Raw genomic sequence first — 22,264 nt, forward strand, 5'->3', positions numbered from 1 at the left:
TTTACATTCTGCATGGGAGGACATAGTAAAATTAAGCGAAAAGGGTAAAAAAATAATTAATAAATAAATAAATAGCAGTCAGTTTTGACTGTAGTGGAATGGTCATGCTTCTTTCCGTTTAAAAACGTCTGAAGACATTTGAACAAATAATAATCATAGATGCATTGAGTAGTCCTGGTGCGTAAACTAATGATGCGAGAGTGTATTCTGTTTGGCAACAGGTTTGCGTCTTTAGGATCTATTACTTATAAGTTAACTCCAAGTGAAGTTAATCCAATGCAGGGGAGTGCCAATCTTTAAATGCTCATAAGTGTAAAATAAATTTAATCTAAAAATTACTCGCTTCTTTTCATTTACTCCTTTTCGATCGAATAAACTGTTACGATTACTATTTATTCATTTTGACTGGACGGGCACTGTGTTTTTACTTTTTCCAGCACTAAGAACTGTTGAATCTAATTATTGATGGAGCAAAGTCTTGAGAGTACTGTGATTGAGGCAGAACTCGCCATTGCAGGGTACAATATTTTCCTCAATCAATAGGGGAATTTAGCGAACCTCATAATAGTCGTTTTGCAATTAAAGCTTTTTTTCGACGGATGACAAGTAAGGGAATCAGTTGGCGGTGAGTGACAAGCAGTTTAATTTGTTATCAGCAGTTTAAAATAAGTTTTGACACTCATCCTATATGCAAAGTATTATCTTTTGCGAATACAAGTACATGTGGAGAAATTGAAGATCGGGACCATCTTCTTTATAACTGCCCAATTTATGACGATCTTCGAGGAACACTGTACACCAGGCTCCAACACATACCTCAAGGACAGGAGCACCTGTTCATTTCTGACGAATAACACTACAAATTACTAACGGAGTACGCACAGAACTTCTTTGCTAGGCGCAGGACTCTACAACCAACTCAAGCTAGGGATACAAATCTGTGAGGGACTTGCTCAAATCGTAAATAAAAAATCTGTACTTGACCGTTTTACCAGCATCGACTTGATAACCCTGGAACATCCAGGGTAGGATTACCTGCTAACTCACCCACATGGCTGGGTAGGCTCTAGTGGTCTTGACCACTCCACCGCAAAATATAAGTCACACTCAGCACCCTCGCTGAGTGGCTTTTCTGCCCTTCTAGAGTTATTCCCTCCCCCCTTTTCTCTTGGTGGGACATACGCTCCACTGTTTAAACGTGGAGGGATGCCTTCACTTACATCCCATTACTCTTACTTTCATCCCCCATCTTCATCCGTACACCCTGTACTGCCGCACTCTACCTTATTTTTTTATTATTATCTTTTTAATATTTTTTTAGTGACAAATGGGCCTGGAGTACTGGGGTCCATAGTTTAACAAATAGATATTTATTGTATACCCAGTATAAAATGAAATATAAGTACAATTTTACTTATACTTCAATAATAAATTGTACTTATATTTCATTTTATACTGGGTATACAATAAATATCTATTTGTTAATATTTTTTTGTTATTTATTTTTATTTTTATTTTAATTTTCTATTTTAATTTATTTCATTATATATTTATTTTTTAAATTGGCTCCGTTCAGGAAGCTCAGGCAACCCTGACGGAGACCTGCCATAGAATAATGGGCAGCCTGGCTACCGCCTAGTGGTGTGTGCAGGCAAGGGGTCCCATCAGTGGCTCTGCGGCCAAATGCCAGGACACACAACAGAACCCAACATAATACTACACATTCAACACACTACACTTTTTCTGGCATTTACAGAGTTCTGTGTTTCTTCACATTGTACATATGGCACAGATGTGGGAAACAACAGGTGGCGCCTGACCCTAAAACTATGCACACTATAATACAAGTCTCATTCAGGATCGGTAAGGCCATGTTCTTTAGATCTAACCAATGCCTTGCTCGACGTATGTTCGCATACATGACTCCGTTTGCAGTCTCAATTCATTACGAAAGTGGCGCATTAGCTTCCGTTGCCCTGAGACAACACATAGAAGTTCATTGTGCGTATCGCTATTTTCAGTTAAGGTGGAACTTAAATATGACCGTAAAGACTTTGCGGTAATACAAGTGCGTGAGGACTTCAACACGGATAACTTTCCGTGTTGAAGTCCTCACGCACAGTACCTCTAGCATATTAGATCGCTCTCCATCCACACCTTTAGTAAAATGTTTGGGTTCGAACCCCATTAAAAAGACTGAAAGCTTTTCTATGGGCAATTTTCATACCATGGCCGAATTAGTGGGGTTCTGATTGAGTTACATGTTTTTACTTTCTACAAAAGTCGGTGGTTTTCATCCAGGCTAAGCAGCTAGACCAACCACAGCAGACGCACGATTTTCACGCATTGCATACCTCACAACCTTGCTATGGTCTAAGCTGCCGATGCTCCATAAAAACATATAATAACTGTTCTTGGCCAAGGTGCTAATTCTGAAATAACGACAACGAATGCCAGTTGAAATCTGCTTTCAGTAAATGTTGCAGTTCTTCACAATTGGTTTTTCAATTAGTTGATTGAAATAGGTGAACTGGATATACAGGGTGATTCACTACCAGTGCGACAAACTTACAGGAGGTGTAGGGGGCACAAAGACGAATCGGAATCACATAGCATTGCAGGGTCCGAAATGCCTTCGTCATGCGGTAGAGGACGTTGAACGGGAGGTCGCGTGAACAGCGATCCCGCTGGAAGTCAGCATTTGCGAACCGGTTCCCGAGGCAGTAGGCTGGATGAGTATTCAAACGTTGAACTGGCCGACATGCACCTCGCGTATGGGCTGCGGACTGTAACGGGCGCGCCGCTCTGCGCTTGTACCAGGAACGTTTCCTTCACAGGCGTGCTCCTCATCATACGATTTTCGCACGTGTGCACAGAAGGTTACGCGAGACTGGTTGTTTCACGAGAGGTACCATGAATCGAGAGCGAACGACGAGGACGCCAGACAATGAGGAGAATGTCCTACGTCTTGCAGAAGGCAGTACGAGTACTCGAGCGATAGGCCAACGAGTGGGTATTTCCCAATCCACTGTATGGAGGATATTGTCAACAAACCAAATGAGTTCATGCCATCTGCAACGCGTCCAATCATTGGAGCCTGCGGATTATCCACTCCTGAGGACTTTTGCTACTTGGTTTCTTCAACAGAAACGGTTCGCAAATGCTGACTTCCAGCGGGATCGCTGTTCACGCGACCTCCCGTTCAACGTCTTCTACAGCATGACGAAGGCATTTCGGACACTGCAATGTTATGTGATTCCGATTCGTCTTTGTGCCCCCTACACCTCCTGCAAGTTTGTCGCACTGGTAGTGAATCACCCTGTATATATATATATATATATATCAGAGTTCAACCATCGGAAATTTGAAAATCACAGGTGATTCTTTGACCTTAAAATAATCTTTTTCAACACACTGCCTACATTTGGTTGCATCTCATATAGTGACATTGGTTAGTATTAGTAGTAGCAAATGATGCAAGAAAGCGAGCTCATACAGTATCAGCTAAAATAAATAAATAAATAAAAAAAGTCGAGTTCTTTCTTCAATTTATTCGTACTGCCCACTTCCAGAAAAACTAAAGCAGGCCAATTGACGTCGCACTATACCTATATTGTTGTTGTTGTTGTAGGGTTTTAGGACCATCAACGACTAAGGGTCCGTGTATATTGTCTGTAAATGGCATGTGTTCTGTGTTCGATTTTCTGTTTTGTTGGACGAAAAACCCGAGGAATTTCTGGGAGTAAAAACCATGCTATCCTCGCTTGAGATCGACTAACTCAGCCACGTTGAGTAAAAGGTCCATAAAAATTCATCCAGTCATCGACAGGAGTCGAACTCAGGTCTATTCCACCCGGAGTGGGGAGGACGGCGATCCGACCAACTGTGCTATCCACGAAGGCCATAGTTTGTATAAGTAGTATCACAGTTAATATATCCAACAGCAGATTGCCGCCAAGCCAATTTACGTAGGTCGTATCATACAACTGAACTTAGCCAACACACCCAATCAACTTCTTGTCAATTTCAGATTGATTCCGTTATAACAAATTATCTTCTAGTTGGGAATCTCTAGCAATAGAATGGTTGAAACGGGTTTCGGTCTTTAATGCTAAACTACTTACTACTTTTTCACTAATAGTGAACTTGAGCAATATAAAAGTTCCAACGCGCATGTCCTTAATTCCCGTAGTTGCACCACGGGAATTAAGCCTTGTATATTTATAACATTCCTTTTTCTCTTATCACTTAGAACGACTGAAGATACTCGAAAGTTCTTATGGTTTTAATACCGAGCAAATCTTTATGATGAACCTTAGCGAAAAGTGCACTTTCCTCTCCTCTATGGAATTTCATTTTAATAACATTTAAACACTCACAAGCAAAGTGTAAGGTAATTGCACCTGGAGAACAGTAACCCGAAAATAACTTATACATTTAGCGAAGTTGATCTAAAGCCAGTAGTGGAAGAAAGGGGCTTGGGTGTTACGATACGATCAGACATGAAGTTCTCTGAGTTTTGCAGACTGGTTGCAAGGAAGGTCCATGATGTCCTATCGATGATTTATCGAACATTTGCTAGTAGAGATAAGGACCTCATAATCCCATTGTATAAGGCTATTCTTAGACCACACTTGGAATATTTTGTTCAAATATGGGGACCGCACCTAAAGAAAGACATTTCGCTTCTTGAAAGGTTCCAAAGACGGGTAACTCGCCTGTTGAGATCTGCCAAAGGGCGTCCATATGAGAAAAGACTTCAAATATGTGGGTTGCAGAGCTTGGAAACTAGGCACCTTAGAAGAGACTTGGTTGAGGTGTTTAAGGCTCTGAAAGGCAAAAGTAAAATGAATGGGGACGAAATTTTCACGGTTATAAATGAGTCTAGAACTAGGGGCCATAAATTCAAGTTACGAGGGGATGTTTAGACTGGATTGCAGGAAGTTTTATTTTAGCCAGCGAGTTATAAATTACTGGAATAAGTTACGTACATGGGTGGTAGAGGGAGGCTGACAGATTGGGAAAATTCAAAGGTCATCTGGATACATACAGGAGGAGGGAAATGCATAGGTTGTCTATTTCCTTTTCTTTTATTAATTATTTATTTTAAAAATTTTCTTCTTCTTCTTATTATTATTTTTTAAAATTATTTTGGCCGGTGCAGCATAAGCCACAAGCTTCCTTGCAACATGTGGCCATTGCTAATACTAATCCAATCTTTTCAACTCAATTTCATTCTAACTAAAAGCAGAATGGAGCTAAGTTCCTTTAGGCGCATATAAAGTATTCCAGTTCTTGTTTGCACAGTATACAATATAATCAACAGAAAGATATTCAGCAACAGGAGATGTAAAAATATTGCCAGCCAATCAAAGTATGGAACGTACGGTACAATTTACGAATAGTTTTCATTACGCTTATTAGGTAGAGCGTTGCATCAACCTCTTCGCTTTCAGAGACGAGGCAGCTTCCCACAAAATTTATCAGGGTAGTAATGGCCTCTCGCGTAGCACGCTGGTTGCAATCACTGTCCTTCTATACTAGACAGGAAGTGCTTTTATGGACTTTTTTCATCCATGGCCAAATGTGGCGCCAACGCAGACAACATTTTGAAAAGGAAATTGTTGGTTTCACCTGCTTTTTTTGTGGCAATGCTTTGAAGCGATGGTTTTTGTTTCTTCGGTCCTGGAAATAAATAAATAAAATAATGTGGATGGTGATCTGACCTGTTTATAACATTGATCTGAGCTCGGTAACGTAATTGTAACACCGTTGCTTAGCATTATTTCTTTCATTGTCTCAATAGCAGAACATAACACAGCGCATAACTTATACATGGGGGCTGCCAGAAAAGTACGTTAACAGATGTTTTGTGAAAAGCTATTTAAACACAGAAAACAGAAATGCATAAGTGGAGGCACATAACGCACTGCTTTCCGAAACAGTTGCCATCATATTCAGGCACTTGTCCCAGTATTTCACTAACCAGTCAGGTGCACAGTTAGGTTAAGTTCGGTGAGTACGGTGGGCAAGTCCATCACAGGAATAAAATTAGCTAGGAACCATTCCCAAGTGGAAGAATTGTGTTACCAAAACTAGTAGGAGTTCTAAATATTGAATAAGTGACATGAGAAGATGATTGAGAAGCTGTCGTTAAGCTGTTGCATTCTTGAGTGCGGATATAAACACCAAACTTATTTATCCACTATCGAGAATCCATCTCAAATTATCGCATCAGTTGCTTGTCTCTTTCAGACTGTCATCGCGAATATCATAAAAGTAGCAATCAGAAGGTCTGGTCCATGTAGGAAGAAATTCTTTTCGTCACTCCATAGCCTCGCCTGTTTCTATTTCCCAGTCCACCTTATGAAGCACTACGCCTGCTGCATTCTCAGCATTGACTCTCTATACGTGCACTCGTGATTTAGTGGAGTATTCCATGTCACGATAAAGAATATCAGACCGAATGTTTAATACCATTCAGTGTGAAATAATAAAATTAGACACTTCATACAAAGCAAGGTGAAGAAAAGTGTTAATAAAAGATGTGACATCACCAAGGGGTTTGGAATGCCAGCCAGTACACTGTCATCGACTGTAAAAAATTAAAATAAGGTTTCAGAAAAGTGCAGTGGACTCGGAAGAGAACGTGTATTGCTAACAACGAGGGTGTTGGCGATTGCATTTTAACGTGTTTTGAACAACAAGAGCTAACAGGCATTCCATTGTCAACAACTCAATTTTGAAAACATCAATCGAGTACAAAGTGCTCGTTTCCAGGAAAGATACAACATTACTATGAAGATCTGCAGATTATCGAGTTCGACAAACATGAAACGAATGTGAAAATTAGGTGTACGTACATGGTTTCGTGATAGTTGTTGGTCCTGTACTTATCCCAGTTCTGCCTATTAACTCTCCAGTCTGCCCCGCCAAGGGTGCCTAAACGATTTCCTGTACATTATCCCCATTTCGTATTACGAATTAAACTAATGTAGCCTCTGTTTCTGGATCAGCTTCGTGATCTGGTAAAAATGGCGTTTAGTTCTGATACAGTTAAGCACAACTTCAAGACGCGATTGGGCGAAGTGTACTTAATTGTATCTTAGTGAAATCTCCATTATGTTTCGATTATCTAATCGTATACTATACGACTGGTTGCATGTATATAAATACATATGCATGGCATGTTTCGTTGCATGTTGCACAACATGTGAAATGAAATGGGTAAAGATGTCCCACATCTGTAAAATGAGTTCTGCCGAATTTCTACACACAGTGGTCAGTAAAGGGCATCTTTTCTCATATACTATAGTTAATGACACCCTTCTAAATTTTCATAATACTTAAAGGTGCTTAAATGAAAAATGATAATGACAATGTTAAACAAAATTTATTAAAAAAAAAAAGATTTTATAGGAGTATTATTATGTTTGAAAAGCAATTATAAAATCTTCCAGAATACATATGTTTCTTACTTTGTTTTTATTTTATTTATTTATTTTTTTCTCTCTTCTACGTTCAGTACAGTATTCCGTAAAGCTTGTGTCACCAGCACGAAAGCACTTCAAAAATTACTCAGTCGTTTTAAATTAATTCAAAATAGTTTTTATTTCATTCTTTGCACATTTGGTATCATTATGTGCATCTTTTATTTATTTATTTTTTTTTGTCCAAACCCATGCGAGTGGAGATCAGTGTTTTCTTTTACATTTATAACTGTGTTTAGTTTGCCAATGTCCACATACGTTCTGTAGAACTTTTTACCCCTAATGTTTCTTGTTCTGCGTGATTTTAGGTACAGTTAAATTTATCGTTTCTTTGTGTCGTATGTGATTATGGTATTGTGGCTTAGAATTCATTGCGATTATACTCGTGATGTTGATAGTTCCAACTATTGTTTCTTCTGGAAATTCAGCAGGAATGAACTAATTCAAGAATGCAGTAAGATTTTGTTCAATGGAGTTGATTTCGCCAACGCCTATCTTCGTATCGAGGCATTACTAAAAGATGCAACTTGTAAATGCAATGTGAATGAACTCAGTATGAACATATTCTTTTCTGAAAGCAGATGTAGCATTACCTACTTTAGAAACTCTGCCTTAAGCTTCACCCAGTAATCTTACATATTATAGTATAGTGTTGTTTTCCTTTTCAGCCACAAATGACCTATTACTAGCCCCATCAAAAAAATTCCCATCAGAGGCCTTAATCCTAATACAAGCTGTAAGTATTTTGTAGGGTTAGAGGGTAGTAAAAAAAATATAATTTTCGGCTGCAAAATACATTTTGTGCGGATCTGCTCTTGTATATTCTTCAAAAATTAAAAGAAAACTTCCAGATGGTTTAGGTGAAATAAAGTGTTTTTAACCATTGTACAGAAATAAATTTGAATTTGTGTGTATGCTTGATTCTTTACTCAAATAAACTCGAGTCCCTGAAGTTACTGCGGTTTTTTACAGGTGGTGCAAGGGGGCTCATGGAGGTTTTATGAAGTATGCGTTGTAACTTTAAAGTTATGAAATGAATCTACTCGCTATCCACGTCGGGGGGGGGGGACGAGAAACCTCAGTGACATGCGATTATCTATCTTCTCGCCAATTAAAAGAAAGAACGACTACCTCCATTATATCAATATAAAAGAGATGCAGAAGATGGGGCATCCTTTCAGACGCGTTTTACCCTAATTATAGGTGGTTTGATATAACTTTTTTATTAATGAACGAAGAACAAATGTAAAAGAAGGAATGGCAAAGGTGCAAAATAAACAAGACACGTTCTTTATTCTACAGCAAATTTTATTACTGTTCATATGCGTATCGGTTGTGATTTTAAGCCAGAGACATTTAACATAGAAACGAGGCGATCACCCAGAGATCAGTGCACAGACTGTGTCGTCATAAGGCAAAATTCTCTGACAGGACTACTCCCAGACATAGTGGCACAGATATCGCAAACACTGGCCAGGCGGAAAGGTAGAAATATAGGCTATGTATTGTTACAGGAGGGTTATCTGGTTATCTCTACAGTAATCTTACAGAGGCTAATAACAGATACACTTCCAGTTGATCCACATCTTAAGGCCTAACACTAAACACAAAGTATACAGGCCTAGAATGTGAAGAACCATAAAGCTACCATGTTCACCAAGTCCAGATTAGCTTGTAGCTGCAGTCCTGCTTCGAAAACTGTTCCTTAAGAGTCCACCGAATCAGTTCTGCTGGGTGCAGGTGCTGTATGCCCATAGAAATATATATATACATACAGAAATACATACATACATATATTTCTATGATTCTGTGTGATTTATATATAGACTGGATGACATCCGGGCATATTTTACGAGTTCATGAGCCACAAATAGCTCTTACTCTCCGAGATTGGTGAGTAGTAATTACCCTGTGTGTTTATCCTGGTTAACAGCCAAGGACTTTTGAGGTTCACTTTCTCCTCTGTTAACAGTCTACGCGTTCCTGTACCTGCACGGAATGAGGTATTTACCCACCACACTAAACACGAAAGGAAAAAAAAAAAAAAAAAAAAAAAAACAAAGAAAGGTAAAAGAAACGACGAATTCAACAAGACGAAGAATTCTATAGTCCTCCTCTGTACAATAACAACGATAACAACGACAGTTCCCACATCACTGATCACTAGATGTACTGTCCATTTCTTCACCCTCCGAAAGTCCTCGCTGAGACCGGCTGCTACTGTCCAGTGTTGGATTGAAGGCTTGATGCTCGAAAGCCGATAGACTGCTTGGTCCGTTTTCCTGCTGACTGATGCGGTCCAAGTGGATCGAGAGGTCTGGTCGTGGTTCTTTGGGGGAGTCAAGGCATGGACTATGCACCGCTGACGATGGTGTTGACGATCTTACCGAAGGCACCGAATTAGCCCCGTGGCTGTCCTGAGATGCCATGCCGAGATCGGCAGGGGAGAGTTGAGAAGATACGCTCACCTGCTCCATGGATGCCTGCAAGGCTGTACTGCTCGAACTCTCGTCTCCTTGGGTCGCTTCCTCGTTGCCGCTGCTAATGTTCGATTTGCCATTCTGAAGTGGCTTGGCCGCCGTCACAGTAGCAGCGGAACCTGCGACCCCGTTGCTGTTGGTGCTGCCTTTGATGTTTTTACTACTCTTGTTCTTTCCTGAAGATGGCGATTTCTCATTGGTGTGTTTGTGCCCAGCTGCCTCTGCATTGGTAATACCGTCCTGTTTTTTCCATTTGGTTCTTCTGTTCTGGAACCATATTTTCACCTGCAAGAGAAAGAAAACTCATTAATTATTCAGTCTCTCTCTCTGAAAAGACGGATAAAGGTAAAAAAGTTGATAAAAGGGCTTAAAGAAAGGAAGTTCATGCTGTTGTATATTATTTCATAAAAATATGATCAATTTACAAAAAAATAAGTCACATTTTGAGATTTTGGATCAAAACGTTCTGACCAGTACTGACTAAGAAGGAACTTTGAAGGGCTCTGTTACCTGGGTTTTATAAAAATAAAATTTATGCGAGGATCAGTTTATTATACTCCAAACCCCCTTGTTTCTGAATTACTTCTTCCACAAGAATTTTCCATCCATTAGAAACAAGCAACTAATTCTAATTTAGTAATTGTAGTAATATATTCTAGGATAAAAACAAAACAAAACGATTTTTGAACTGAAGCTGTGAGCAGTTTCTTCATATATCTCGCCTGATTGTAAAATTTTGTGAAATGAAAAAGGTTGAGGAAGGTCTGCTTGTTCTGGACACGAGAGCACTCGTGTATTTCCAGAGTATTCACCTTCTTTAAAATTTCTGTCTGAGAAAATTCCTTTTGTAGCTTGCTCTTTGATTAATACCTTTAAATGGTATAGGCATTACAAGCAGAAACTGCGCTCTCACCTATTCCGTCACCGTATTCAAGTGGTCAAATGCGAGGGTACAGGAATACACGTGCTCTGAATGACCGTAGTCGAAGTCCGCTTGAAGTTGGATAAATCGAAGATTTATAGCAATTAGAAGGTCTTAATTTTTAACAGACAAATGCTCACGTTTTCTCCAGTGACTTTCACACACTGTTTCTGCCAACACAACTTCCACGAGATTCATTCGGAAAGTACTACGAAGGTTACATTGAACTTCATTACCTCTTTCAAACATGCGTCCACCCCACCAAAGTGAATTTTCGACAGCTTTATGCAAAGATTTCCCTCGTGATAATTTGAAGTTTCGAAATGTGAGAATTTTTTTCGAAACAAAATATTTTAAATATTTTAAAACGTTAGTGCACGCTTCATTTGAATAAGCTCGTACTCCCCTCTCATACGCAGAACAAGATGTACGAACGTAGTCCCGAAAGGATTAATATAAAGTTGTTTTTGCTTTTTCGTAAGGCGGTTCCAACAGCTATTATAGGGCCGTGTCATCTTTTACAGGGGGCGGATTCGCCCGCTTCCTACTTTCTCTCTCACAGTGAAGAGAATAGCACCAGTCGCTTTGAAATATCAGAAACCCATAATTTGGAACCACTAAAAATTTTAGTGGTTCCAAATTTAGTGGCTCCGTTATTACCACTACTAAAAGTAGTAGTAATAATGGAGGCATGTGGTGCAAGAAAGCAAGCTTATGCAGCATCAGCCAAAAAAAAAAAAAAAATTCACACAACCATTCCCTCTAAAAGTTTGTCCAGTTCCTCCTTGAATTTATTTCAGCCATCAACTTCTACAACGACAGATGGAAGTTTGTTACAGCAATCAACTACCCACTGGCTAAAGGCAAATTTCCGCAGATCTATTCTGCAACTGTCTTTCATCAATTTGAATTTATGCCCCCTCGGGTTTGTAATCTGAACAAGTGGAAGAATCCCATCAGAATTCAGCGTGCTCAACCCATTCGAGGCCATATACACTTCAACCAGAGCAGCTCGCAGGTGCCTAATCTCCACCCGCTGCAATTTGCAGAACTTAAGCCTTTCTTCATAAGAGGATCTCTTCGTTCCACTCACCAACTTTGTTGCCTTTCTCTTTACGCGCTCAAGCAACTCTACATCCTTCCTAAAATGAGATCTCCAGACCTGTACGCAGTACTCAAGGCATGGCCTGATCATTGCCTTATACAAAGGTATAACACCTCCTTTTCCCTACTAGCAAAATTCCTGTATATCATTGACAATACCCGATGACCTGTTCTGGCAGCCTGTCTGCATTGCACAGAAAACTTTATATCTGAGTATTATCAGCGTTGTCTACAGAAATTTTTTTTATCAGACTAGTCTCCCAAATTATTTTTCGAAAGTGATCCCTCAAAGCTGACCAAACGGGTGCGCCGGATGCAACACCTGTACTATGATGAGTGGAACCCACAACGTTTCTTAAATTACTATAATATATACTGATTTGGATTTTCATTAGCGTCACCTACCTAATACCACGTGGGCCACGTTTTACATGCAATGTTCATATATCTTGCCATGGACATCCACAAGATGTTGCTGAATGTCATGTGGTGGTGCTACTCATGATATGCACAATGTGTCCAGCAATGCACGAACATTGTCAAGTAGATGGTCGTGGCATAATGTCATTTTCCCAATATGTCCCAAACATATGCAACTTGGTTGAGTTCGAATGAGTTGGGCGGCCACTGGAGGACGAAGAATTCATTGTCTCATTACTGCCATCGGATAGCAGCCTATAGGGCTTTATGGCACTATCTTGTTGATAGACGCCGGAATTATTTGGATACACTGTCTTCATGATGAAGAAGAGTACTTGGTCGGCGACCGTAGAATTGGTAGGCGTTTCCATCCAGCCGTTGAATAACGATGATCAGAGGATCCAGGGCATACGATTACACCACTGTCTCGAGCCTGCCGAACACCAAAGGTGCATCCGGATGACATGGTCTCATGTAGCTTTCTTCAAATTCGAATACCTCCGTCAGCATAACAGAATCGGAAAAGAGATTCATCAGACCAGGCGACAGATTTCCTGATGTCGGTGGTCCAGTGTTGGTGCTAACGTGCTCATGCAAGGTTTAAATTGTTGTTTATCGCTGTGAACATGGGTACCCGTGATGACTGCCAAAACTTGCGTCTATTGCAAGCAGCTGTTCTATGTGTGACCCTTGGATTGTTGTTCGACAGTTTTTCAGCCAGTCACGATAGACTTGTGAAACCACAGAAAGGGAGCACTTAAGCATGTTGGCTGCTATAGAGATAATGGTACCCGCAGATCATTCCACGTTCACAGTCGGAAAGAGCTCTACGTTGACTCATTCTTCAAAAACTGAATCTTCATTCTTCAAAAACAGTCGTCCACAGTCGTGGACGACTGTGAACAACATCAATAATTATCTGGTATTGCATGATTCGAAGTGGGGTTAGAACAACCTGAAATGAAATTAAACTAATTAAAAACATCTAAAAAAATCTCAAGTGCATCTACGTTATTGGGTTGTTTATTAAATTGAAGAGAAGACAGATGTATGTTGGCATTTGCTAGCAGTGCCACAGCTGAAATTTAAAAAAAATAATAATAGCAGTGCCACAGCTGAAATTTAAAAAAAATAATAATAATACAGTAATGTATACCACCATTCTGTATGATACGTGCCATATTTAACAATCTACTGTTTATAAAGCTTCTGCAAAACCGCCTTCTTTCGCCAATCGTTTTTATCGTAGTTCAGATTTGCTTTGTTTTTATTCTGGCATTGCAGGTTAGAAAGAAGTCCGAAGATCGTTGAAAAATCCCCAAATTTCCATTTAAATTCCTAAGAGGAAAAATTCTGCGGGATCATAGACAGGCGGATGAATTTATTACTAAGCCAGCTACTTAGAATTACAGCTGAGAAATCGTCCTTGTCGATTTGAAGAGTGGAGCATTTTTTTAACTTAATATTCGGGTTCATCTGAAATTATAAGCGAACATCAATAAAGTCCATAATATTTATGGTCTGCGGATCACAAAGGAATTCGTAAGCTAGCCAAGGAGCTATTTTTTGCGTACAAAATAGTTTCTACGCGCACACACACACACAGATAGATAAGAAGCTATATGGTTTGAGTGTACTATATATATATACATAAACAGAAAGAGAGAGAGACTTGGTAAGCTGTTTCCATAATGCATAGCATCCCTAAATAATGCAACTATTTGAAAGGGAAAAACGTTATTTACTGTGATTTCTTCTTTGAATAAAACCACATTCATATATCTCCCCACCCGGCTGCCACATCAAACATACAAGAGCAAACAGCTTTTCGTATCAGAAAACGCTTTTTATTAATGATAGTTCGCCCTCGTTGGCCAGATGGAAGGCAACCGAGGAAAAGAAGTAGCGTGTGAGCAAATAGAGACCGATGATCTCTTGCAGGGTTTAAGTGTAGGAGCAGCGATGTTTCCCGAGGAGGAAACGCATCAAATCGCTTCAGCCGATATGTTACAGTACGAACTATCGATTGACGGCCAGCGTTAAGCGTCTTCTGTTACAAGAGTTGGGTTCGGCCTGCCTTTTCCAAGAGGAAAGAGAATCTGACAACCAGACTCACTTCGGGCAATTTTTTTTCTTTTTCTTCTTCCCTTCATCTTCTTTTTTTCCTCTCTCTCTTTTTAAGGTATTTCACCGTTATCAGTTATTCAGTGTTGCACTCAAGCACCACGGTGAGGTTAAACGCTGAATAAGCAGTTACACGGAAGGCTTGTGGCTTGGGAAAAACGGAAAGAGAAGCTTATAGTGTTAGGTCGTTCAAAGCTTCCTAAAATGCGAGTCGGTGGAGAGACAGCAGTGGATGTTTCTTTCTGCAGCGCGCACGACTCCGTTGGCGTGGGATTGAAATATGTGTCGCTAATGTTGTGTCACTTCCTCGCTCGTCGTGTAACGTCAGACTGTTTTTATCTCTTCTCCTCTGCCCCCCTCCTTCTTTCTTCTTCTTCTCTTTCCAAGAGAGTTCTTACCAACCAATCCGGATTTAGTGAGACTCTGAAGTGCTGCATTTTCTATTCCTAAAGCGGTATTAAGACGAAGCAGTGGGTAACAACATTTCAGCGGCTTAACTGTCACGCAGAGCGGAAGTGGAGAGGGTTCACAAGTGCAGCGGGAGAATACAGGTACGAAGACTTTCAGCGGACATGTGATGCCGAGCAGAAATCACAATAGTAAGTTGATGGCACGGATTTGTCCTGTCGGACCTCAGTTTTTTCGGGTTCTTTACCAGCTTCTAATCTATTTTCGATGCGGCTCTTGCTTCTGGTTGTTAAAAAGGATATCATCGGCCCTCACCAGATTTTAAGATTCAGTGGTCTGTTTCACACGCCAGCGGATGTAAGACAATGATGACGGACACACAGTGACCTTCGTACACTTCGGTTCTGAAAGGTGTACCGATTTAAAAATAAATAAACTTAAAAAGGTTTTCTGGTAACTCGGTAGTACAAGGCGCCTTTGTTGCGTTCATTGGCTTGTTAAAAAACACGATTTTTTTATGCAGGCGCTGTATTTATTTATAAAGTCGCTGAATACTTTAAAATTTTAAGACTTCAAAAGTTTGTCTAATTGCCCTTCAACTATTTTAGTTATTCTTAATTTGAGAGCCAGCCGGTAATAGCGGAGCGCCATCACGATCGAAAAAGTTATGGATGCATTTCTGACTTTCTCTGTGTTTAATAAATCAATACAGATTAGTCGCTTTGCTGAATAAAGCTTCGTTTTGCGATAAAACATCTTTCATTAATTTTATTTTTTATGGCACCATCGGGAATTAAGATGTGCTCATTTTAGAGCGGTACAATTAGTGGATTGAGCAGTTTAAGAGGAGCATATTTTAATAAATCTTAACCACAAACAACCCAACTTATTCTATAAACATTTATCATAATTATCGTGTATTTCCATTTGTTTCTGCTGCCAGCAGGATTTTAACCGCACAGGAACGTAGTGGCTTTAATTCTTACAGCGGATCAAACTCGCAGTTGATAGAAACTGTAGTGTTACTACAACTCAATGACCAAAATTTCAGCCTTTTCTTTAGCTATATTACAACTTGCTTGCGTGTTTTACTAAAGACCACCTGCTATCTAATGAGGGACCAGCGAGCCTCGAAATAGACTGCCATGGCAATCTCATCTTTTAAACAAATGTCCAGTTAACCTTTTGGAGAGGCCGTCAGTTTGAAAGTATTGTAATATCGGGACAACTCCGTGAAATGAAGACGTATTATCTGTGCAGTATTGCATTATTTAGACGCTAAAACAGATTATAGGACACCATAGTCCTGTAAGAATCTTATGAAGAAAGAGAAATGTCCTTCTTTTTGCTTGGATTCTTATGAAGTTGATAATACGAGTGCCGGATTGCTTTTTTAATATTTCCGGATTATAAAATGCGGGGTGAGGGTTGCGCGGGCCCCGAATTTTAAAGAATTTCTGGTTGTAAAGTGAAGATTTTACAGAGTTTATTGTATAACATTTATAACTGCACTGCATAAGTCTATTTGAAAACTGTTTCTGGTAGTGATTGAAGATATCTGGTTTGCACTTTGTCGAATGATCATAAAACTGTCACTAGAAAAAATCTGATGGGGACGGGGGCACTGAAATATTTCGTTGTACAGGAAGCTGAAATAGCACGGTTACTACTGCACTAGATGTTGTTCAAATATTCTGTATTTCTTTCTGTTTTCTTTTCTGCCTTCTTCAGCAGTGAGAGGTTAAATCTCCGCATCTAAACGGGATATTTATCAAAAAGGATGTCCATTCGTTGCAAAGTTTTTACAGCCATCAATGTTGTTGAAAGATTGAAATATAAGACTAAATGTTGTTATGATTTCCTAAATCTCTAGTTCATTTTAACATCACTGAAGCGAAAAGAAATGACTGTCGTGGTTGGCAGTGAACAAGGAGAAATTATTTAGCCTCTTTAAATGATTCACGAGAGAAGCGGAAAACCCTCACGTGCCATTAACAGTGGTAAACGGTGAAAAAAGATCTACATTATCTTGTTGAGAACCCCTGGGAATTGTTAGCTGCATCAGTCGCGCGAATTAACATGTGGAAAATTAACGAGGATATTTCGCGTTCAGCATTCCTAGTTGCGCAGATGTCTTTTCTTTCGAACTTTGGACACATCGCTCAGAACAGAACTCTTTCGTTCACTAACCGCTGTTAGTCGAGGCTTTATCGGATTTAAGGACCGAATTTAGCTGAAATAATATTCATCACCCGATGTATCATAAAACGGAAGTAGAAGAATGAAGGAATTTTTATCGTTTATGATCATCTAATCACAAATGAGCTAATCACGATCAAAAACTTCCTGAGATCGTTTTAATTCTGCTGAATATTTAACCTTTTTATCTCATAAACGTTTGAGATGAACATTCAAGAGAATCTCATCGGAGTTGCGTACCTCATTTACTGAATTCTTGCGTTATATCAAAATATAAAGAAAAGGTCTTCAGCTGGTGGCGATGTCTTAAATTTCAAGATGAGTGTTGGACTGCTCTTTTACAAAAGAGAAGGGCTTTCTTTCTTTTTTTTTGTATCTTCTTCACTCTTCGCGCGTACACAGTGATTATAATCAACGTCCTCCCTACACCGGATGGAGAAGGATCAGGTTCAAATCCCACAAATAACGAGAAGATCTTTTATTAGTTTTTTTCCCATTCTGTGGCTGAGTTAGTTGGTCTCAAGTGAGCATAGCAAGTTTTTTTTCTCCAAAAAACTCTCGTTTTTCGTTGAGAAAAACAGATATACCCACCAACAGAACACACGCAATTTACAGAAATAATACACGTGTGTAGATGAAATAATTCTTGAGTCTCACCAACATATTTCAGCAACACGTGGTGCTTCGTGGCTTTTCGAATTATTATTATTATTATTATTAGCCATATGGTGCAAGGAAGCCTGAGGCTTATGCTGCACCAGCCAAAAAAAAATTTCTGAGTTACCCAAAGAGAGAGAGAGAAAGAGAATAAAAGCAGTGTTCAATTAAGTACAGCCGGTTACCTTCCTTGACAGTATAAGCATGCTTACTATGACGTCGCGTATCTATCTAGATATATTCGCAGTGTGTATATGTATATACCCGGTCAAAGTGCATGACTTTGCAACGGGCCTGTGTGTGAAAGATTCAAAGAAGAATAACTGGTTCTCCCGGTAGATGGACACTAGCATCGAATAAAGCGGTGGGGAAGCGCACCATTATTGTTCTGTTCACATATTTTGAGGATTTTTATGCATACAACGATGTCTTACCTTATTAGTTAATAGCCGAAAGTGGCTCGTAGGAAAAAAATTCTCAATTTATATTAATAAGAAGTTAATGCACGTCGAATGTTTGAATGGTCTTGCAGAAATGGTCCATCTGAATGTTGAATGGCACTATTTTGGCTAGGAAAGGTCATCGGTGCAGAAAGATGATCATTAAGACATCTTTTCCATTGGGCGGTCTTCCTTTTTGTCAATGCCAAATTCAAAGGTATAAAAATGATAGTTCAGCAAAGTGGAACGGTTTTTTTATAACGAAGAGCTAGGAGTCCTAATAATATTTCCTTTAGAACAACTTAAAGACATCAAGCTGTCCCGTGCTCCTCTGCAAAGCTTGAATAAAGGAACTCATCTCTATTGGAATACGCTTCTGTTGAATTCTAAAAGATTGATACATTTCTTTCATATTACGAGGAGCAACATGCGGGATTATTACCATAGAGAGATGCATTTTGCATTTCAGACCCATAGGATGTAGATAAAATTATTTTTAAAAATTAAATTAATAAATAATATATACATATATTGAACAAATATTTGTTATTCAGGGGTTCCTTCTAAAATCCAAAAATAATATGCTTTTAGCCTTAGGCTCGGAAACACTTCAGGCTATATAGCCAGTTTCCTTATAGAGGGCGAAGTTCCCAGGAATATCTCGGCAACACCTGTAGATGTAGGTGTGACGGGTATATATACTTTTTACAAGACTAGCGAGCTGTTCAATAAGCCGGACTTCAATTCTCCGGTGGTATGGCGTGACAACCAAGCATTGTAGTCCTGTACAATCTGCGTGGGTAGCACAGTAGTATCGTCACCGTCCTCCACACACATCGGGTGGAAAAGGCCTGGGTTTGAAACCCGTCAATGTCGCGAGGAACTTTAATGGGCTTTTTTCACTCCGTGGCTGAGTTAGTCGGTCTCAGGCATAGAGAGCAAGGTTTTTCCCACAGAAACTGGGTTTTTCATCCAGCAAAACAGGAACATCGACCCGAGAACACACGCAATTTACACAATACATAAAGAGGGTACATGTAAGAAATTACGGGCCGCCCTAAAGTAATAGTTTGAGTTTTTGTAGTCCTGTGCAATGTAACTGTGATAGCCCAAAAACATTTATTTGCAGCAAAGTTCGACAGCCCTAGTGGTTTGGTTGAAATTACATTACGCCTGCAATGAGCGACGCGAGTGGATTTGGACAGCAGTGTCCATATTCATTCAGTGAACAACATGCCATTCAACTGTCTGCGCAGCAGAGTTTAGTTGACGCGATTCATCGGCGTCTCGTTTGGAGAGGTCTAGTATTGATTCCGGTCGTCTACACAAAGAAATTTCAAGGCCCTCTTTAGTTTAAAAAACAGTAATAAAAAGTAAATGCGTTTCAACTCGGTTGTCTTCGCGGTATCTTAGCTGGAACGAGACAGCGTACACTGGCACTCACCTGGTCTGTGTGCGATTCTCGTCGATGGATGGAGGAGTTTCTCAAGTTCTCTTCAATTGAGGCTGCATTAAGGGGAGGAGTTCCAATTTTTCCTAGTGACTCATTCCCGCAAATAATGCAAACTAGCCCGTGGGCAAACACGCTTATAGACAAATACACCATATGAATGTCACCGACAAGCTCAGTTGCGGTTTCTTTAAAAATGTTTTTTCGATTTCCTATCATTATATGGGATGAAATGCCATGAGTTAAAAAAATGTATATCGGACCGTCTGGTTACCCAGATCACCCGAGACATGTTTACCTAGATTACCGGACGTGATCCCTGTGAACTGTTGGTTCCAAGACAGTGTGCCTGCGTTGTAACCAGTAGCGAATTGAGGCACTCCTAGATAATAGCTTCGTTGCGAGAGAGAGAGAGAGAGAGAGAGAGAGAGAGAGAGAGAGAGAGAGAGAGAGAGAGAGATCATCCATACGAAGCAGAATAAGAGCGCTCAGAATTATTAACCTACAGTTTTTTTTTTTTTTTTTTTTTATGTGGAAAACTTTCTGAGGTAAAAATCAAGGTTTCGTGTGATGTCAAGCAACATGTTTTGTTACCAGGAATCACCCAGGGATGGTGGTTCCATTAGTGTTTCTTACCAAAGAAGGATGTGATCTCAAACGAGTGGTGATGGTGCTGGTGGGGGTTCCAGCACTTCTCTTAACTGAGAAAACTGATCTTTTCTCGATTATGAGCTTCGTAAGTCAAGTAACTCCGACGTACAGACTACCTTGATTGTAGTTATTTGCCGAGGGAGATTAAATTTTCATACCGCTCACTTTCTTATAAGAATCAATAGGCAGCGGTATAGACTGGTTTCACTCTGGTAGGGGCAGCAGAAGCCCAAACTACTGAGCCGCGCGGAATTGATGGGAAGATGTTGGTGACGAAATGTCTGCTAGTAAGTGAAAAGCATCTGACATGGAGAAATCGATTTTTCGGACGGGGGGGTACACACCTTGAAGTTGTCTGATAAATAGCATCATATAAAGTGACAGGGTTTAAATTTACAGATCACATTGATTTGCCCTTTGAACATACTAGCCTTTAGATCTAGTGTCCATATTTCTGTTCATTCGCGCCTGGCTATGAATGGTCCAATTCAAAGAATATTGGTCTCAAATATATGCACGACAGATTGTTATTAGAAACAGAGGAAACCGGCCTGGGCCCACTACAGCTCTCACTGGTAGTTTTTTGACGATCTACACCAAATGGCTTCGGGTAATGGTTAGGAGTGTTAGTGGAGTTTTGCAAGCAGGGCCGAAAAGTATATCAGGGAGTTGAGTAGGTTGGACATCCTCAGAAAAAATGGCATGAATGGACTGGCATTTATGACTTCATGGCATCAAGTGAGTAGCATCCTCCTGTTGGTTGAAAAGTGTACTCCTTAAGATCCTGGTTTAGTTTTGTAATATCAAAATCATCTTGAGACTTGTTTTCGTTATATCGAATCCTGGGGCGTTCTGTATATTTAGAAAAGTTCCTAAGGTACTGAGATTCCAAAACTAAGTTGGTTTGAATGTTTTTTAACTGAGATTTTAACTGGCAGATTTCAGTCAGGACCCGTTGATTCTGCTATCGAAGCGAGTGCATCTCTTCTATTTGGGCATCATGGTTAGACTGGATGCAGTGGCCAAACGATTCACAGTCCGATGCAAGTTGTTTTGTCCAGTTAACTGTATGATATATATATGCATGGGCACTCTGCTTCTGAATTGACATCTCTAATTCCCGCTTTCTCTTCCACCCCAGACAGCATCTATTCCCTGTCCAAATCCAAACTGACAGAACTAACTTTTCCTCTCTGTTTTATTCAACACATGCATCTCTTCCAAATTACAATCTTCCGAAATTCAAATGAAAACTTTTTATACACGATTCTGAATAACATAGGTTCCGATACCTATGTTTCAGTCTTTCAATAAAAAAAAAATAATTATACAATGTATTTCGGAACAACTTAAATCGGCTTGATGTGGCGAGGTGATTTTCATATAACAGCTACAAGCCTATAACAGCCTATAACAGCTACAAGGTGATGTGTAATAGAGCCACAGAAAACGTTCGACAGGCAAAGGCAGTTTATGAGAAATCACTAGCAAACAGAGCAAAGAGGGGGGATAAAGAATTCTTCACATATATAAATGCCAAGAAGAGCAGGACAAACCAGATCGGACCTTTACGTAAGGGAAAGGGGATAGTAATAAATACTCCAGCTGCCGTTGCAGATGAACTCAACAGTTATTTTGCATCGATATTTACAAATGAAAAGCCTTTTGTGGCAATGGGAAATTGTGGGAGCGAAGTTAAAAAATATGTAATTAATGATATTGAAATTTCGCAAGATTATTTAATGAAAAATCTTTCAAGCCTACAGACTAGTAAGGCTCCTGGAGTTGATGGAATATACCCTATAATCTTAAGAGAGGCGGCAAGCGAGTGCATTGAACCACTGAGGCTGGTTATGCGAGCATCACTAGACTCTGGGGAGATTCCCTTGGATTGGAAAAGTGCAAATGTATCTCCCATA

The 22,264-nt window shown here is 39.8% G+C and overlaps 1 protein-coding gene across 1 annotated transcript in view; it reads right to left on the bottom strand.

Annotated features, from left to right (window-relative positions):
* Positions 1-9,604: 9,604 nt before the first annotated feature.
* The window catches only part of LOC150081171 (uncharacterized), a 325,771-nt gene continuing 313,111 nt past the window's right edge, over positions 9,605-22,264 (bottom strand). Inside the window, exon 3 of the mRNA XM_090381459.1 lies at positions 9,605-10,255. Within this exon, the coding sequence (XP_090237585.1) occupies positions 9,644-10,255 (612 nt within the window). The 3' untranslated portion in view covers positions 9,605-9,643. The remainder of the gene's footprint in view (positions 10,256-22,264) is intronic.

Source organism: Mastigoproctus giganteus, chromosome 9 (assembly GCF_048544385.1).
Source record: "Mastigoproctus giganteus isolate SK-2022 chromosome 9, ASM4854438v1, whole genome shotgun sequence".
NCBI lineage: Eukaryota > Metazoa > Arthropoda > Arachnida > Uropygi > Thelyphonidae > Mastigoproctus > Mastigoproctus giganteus.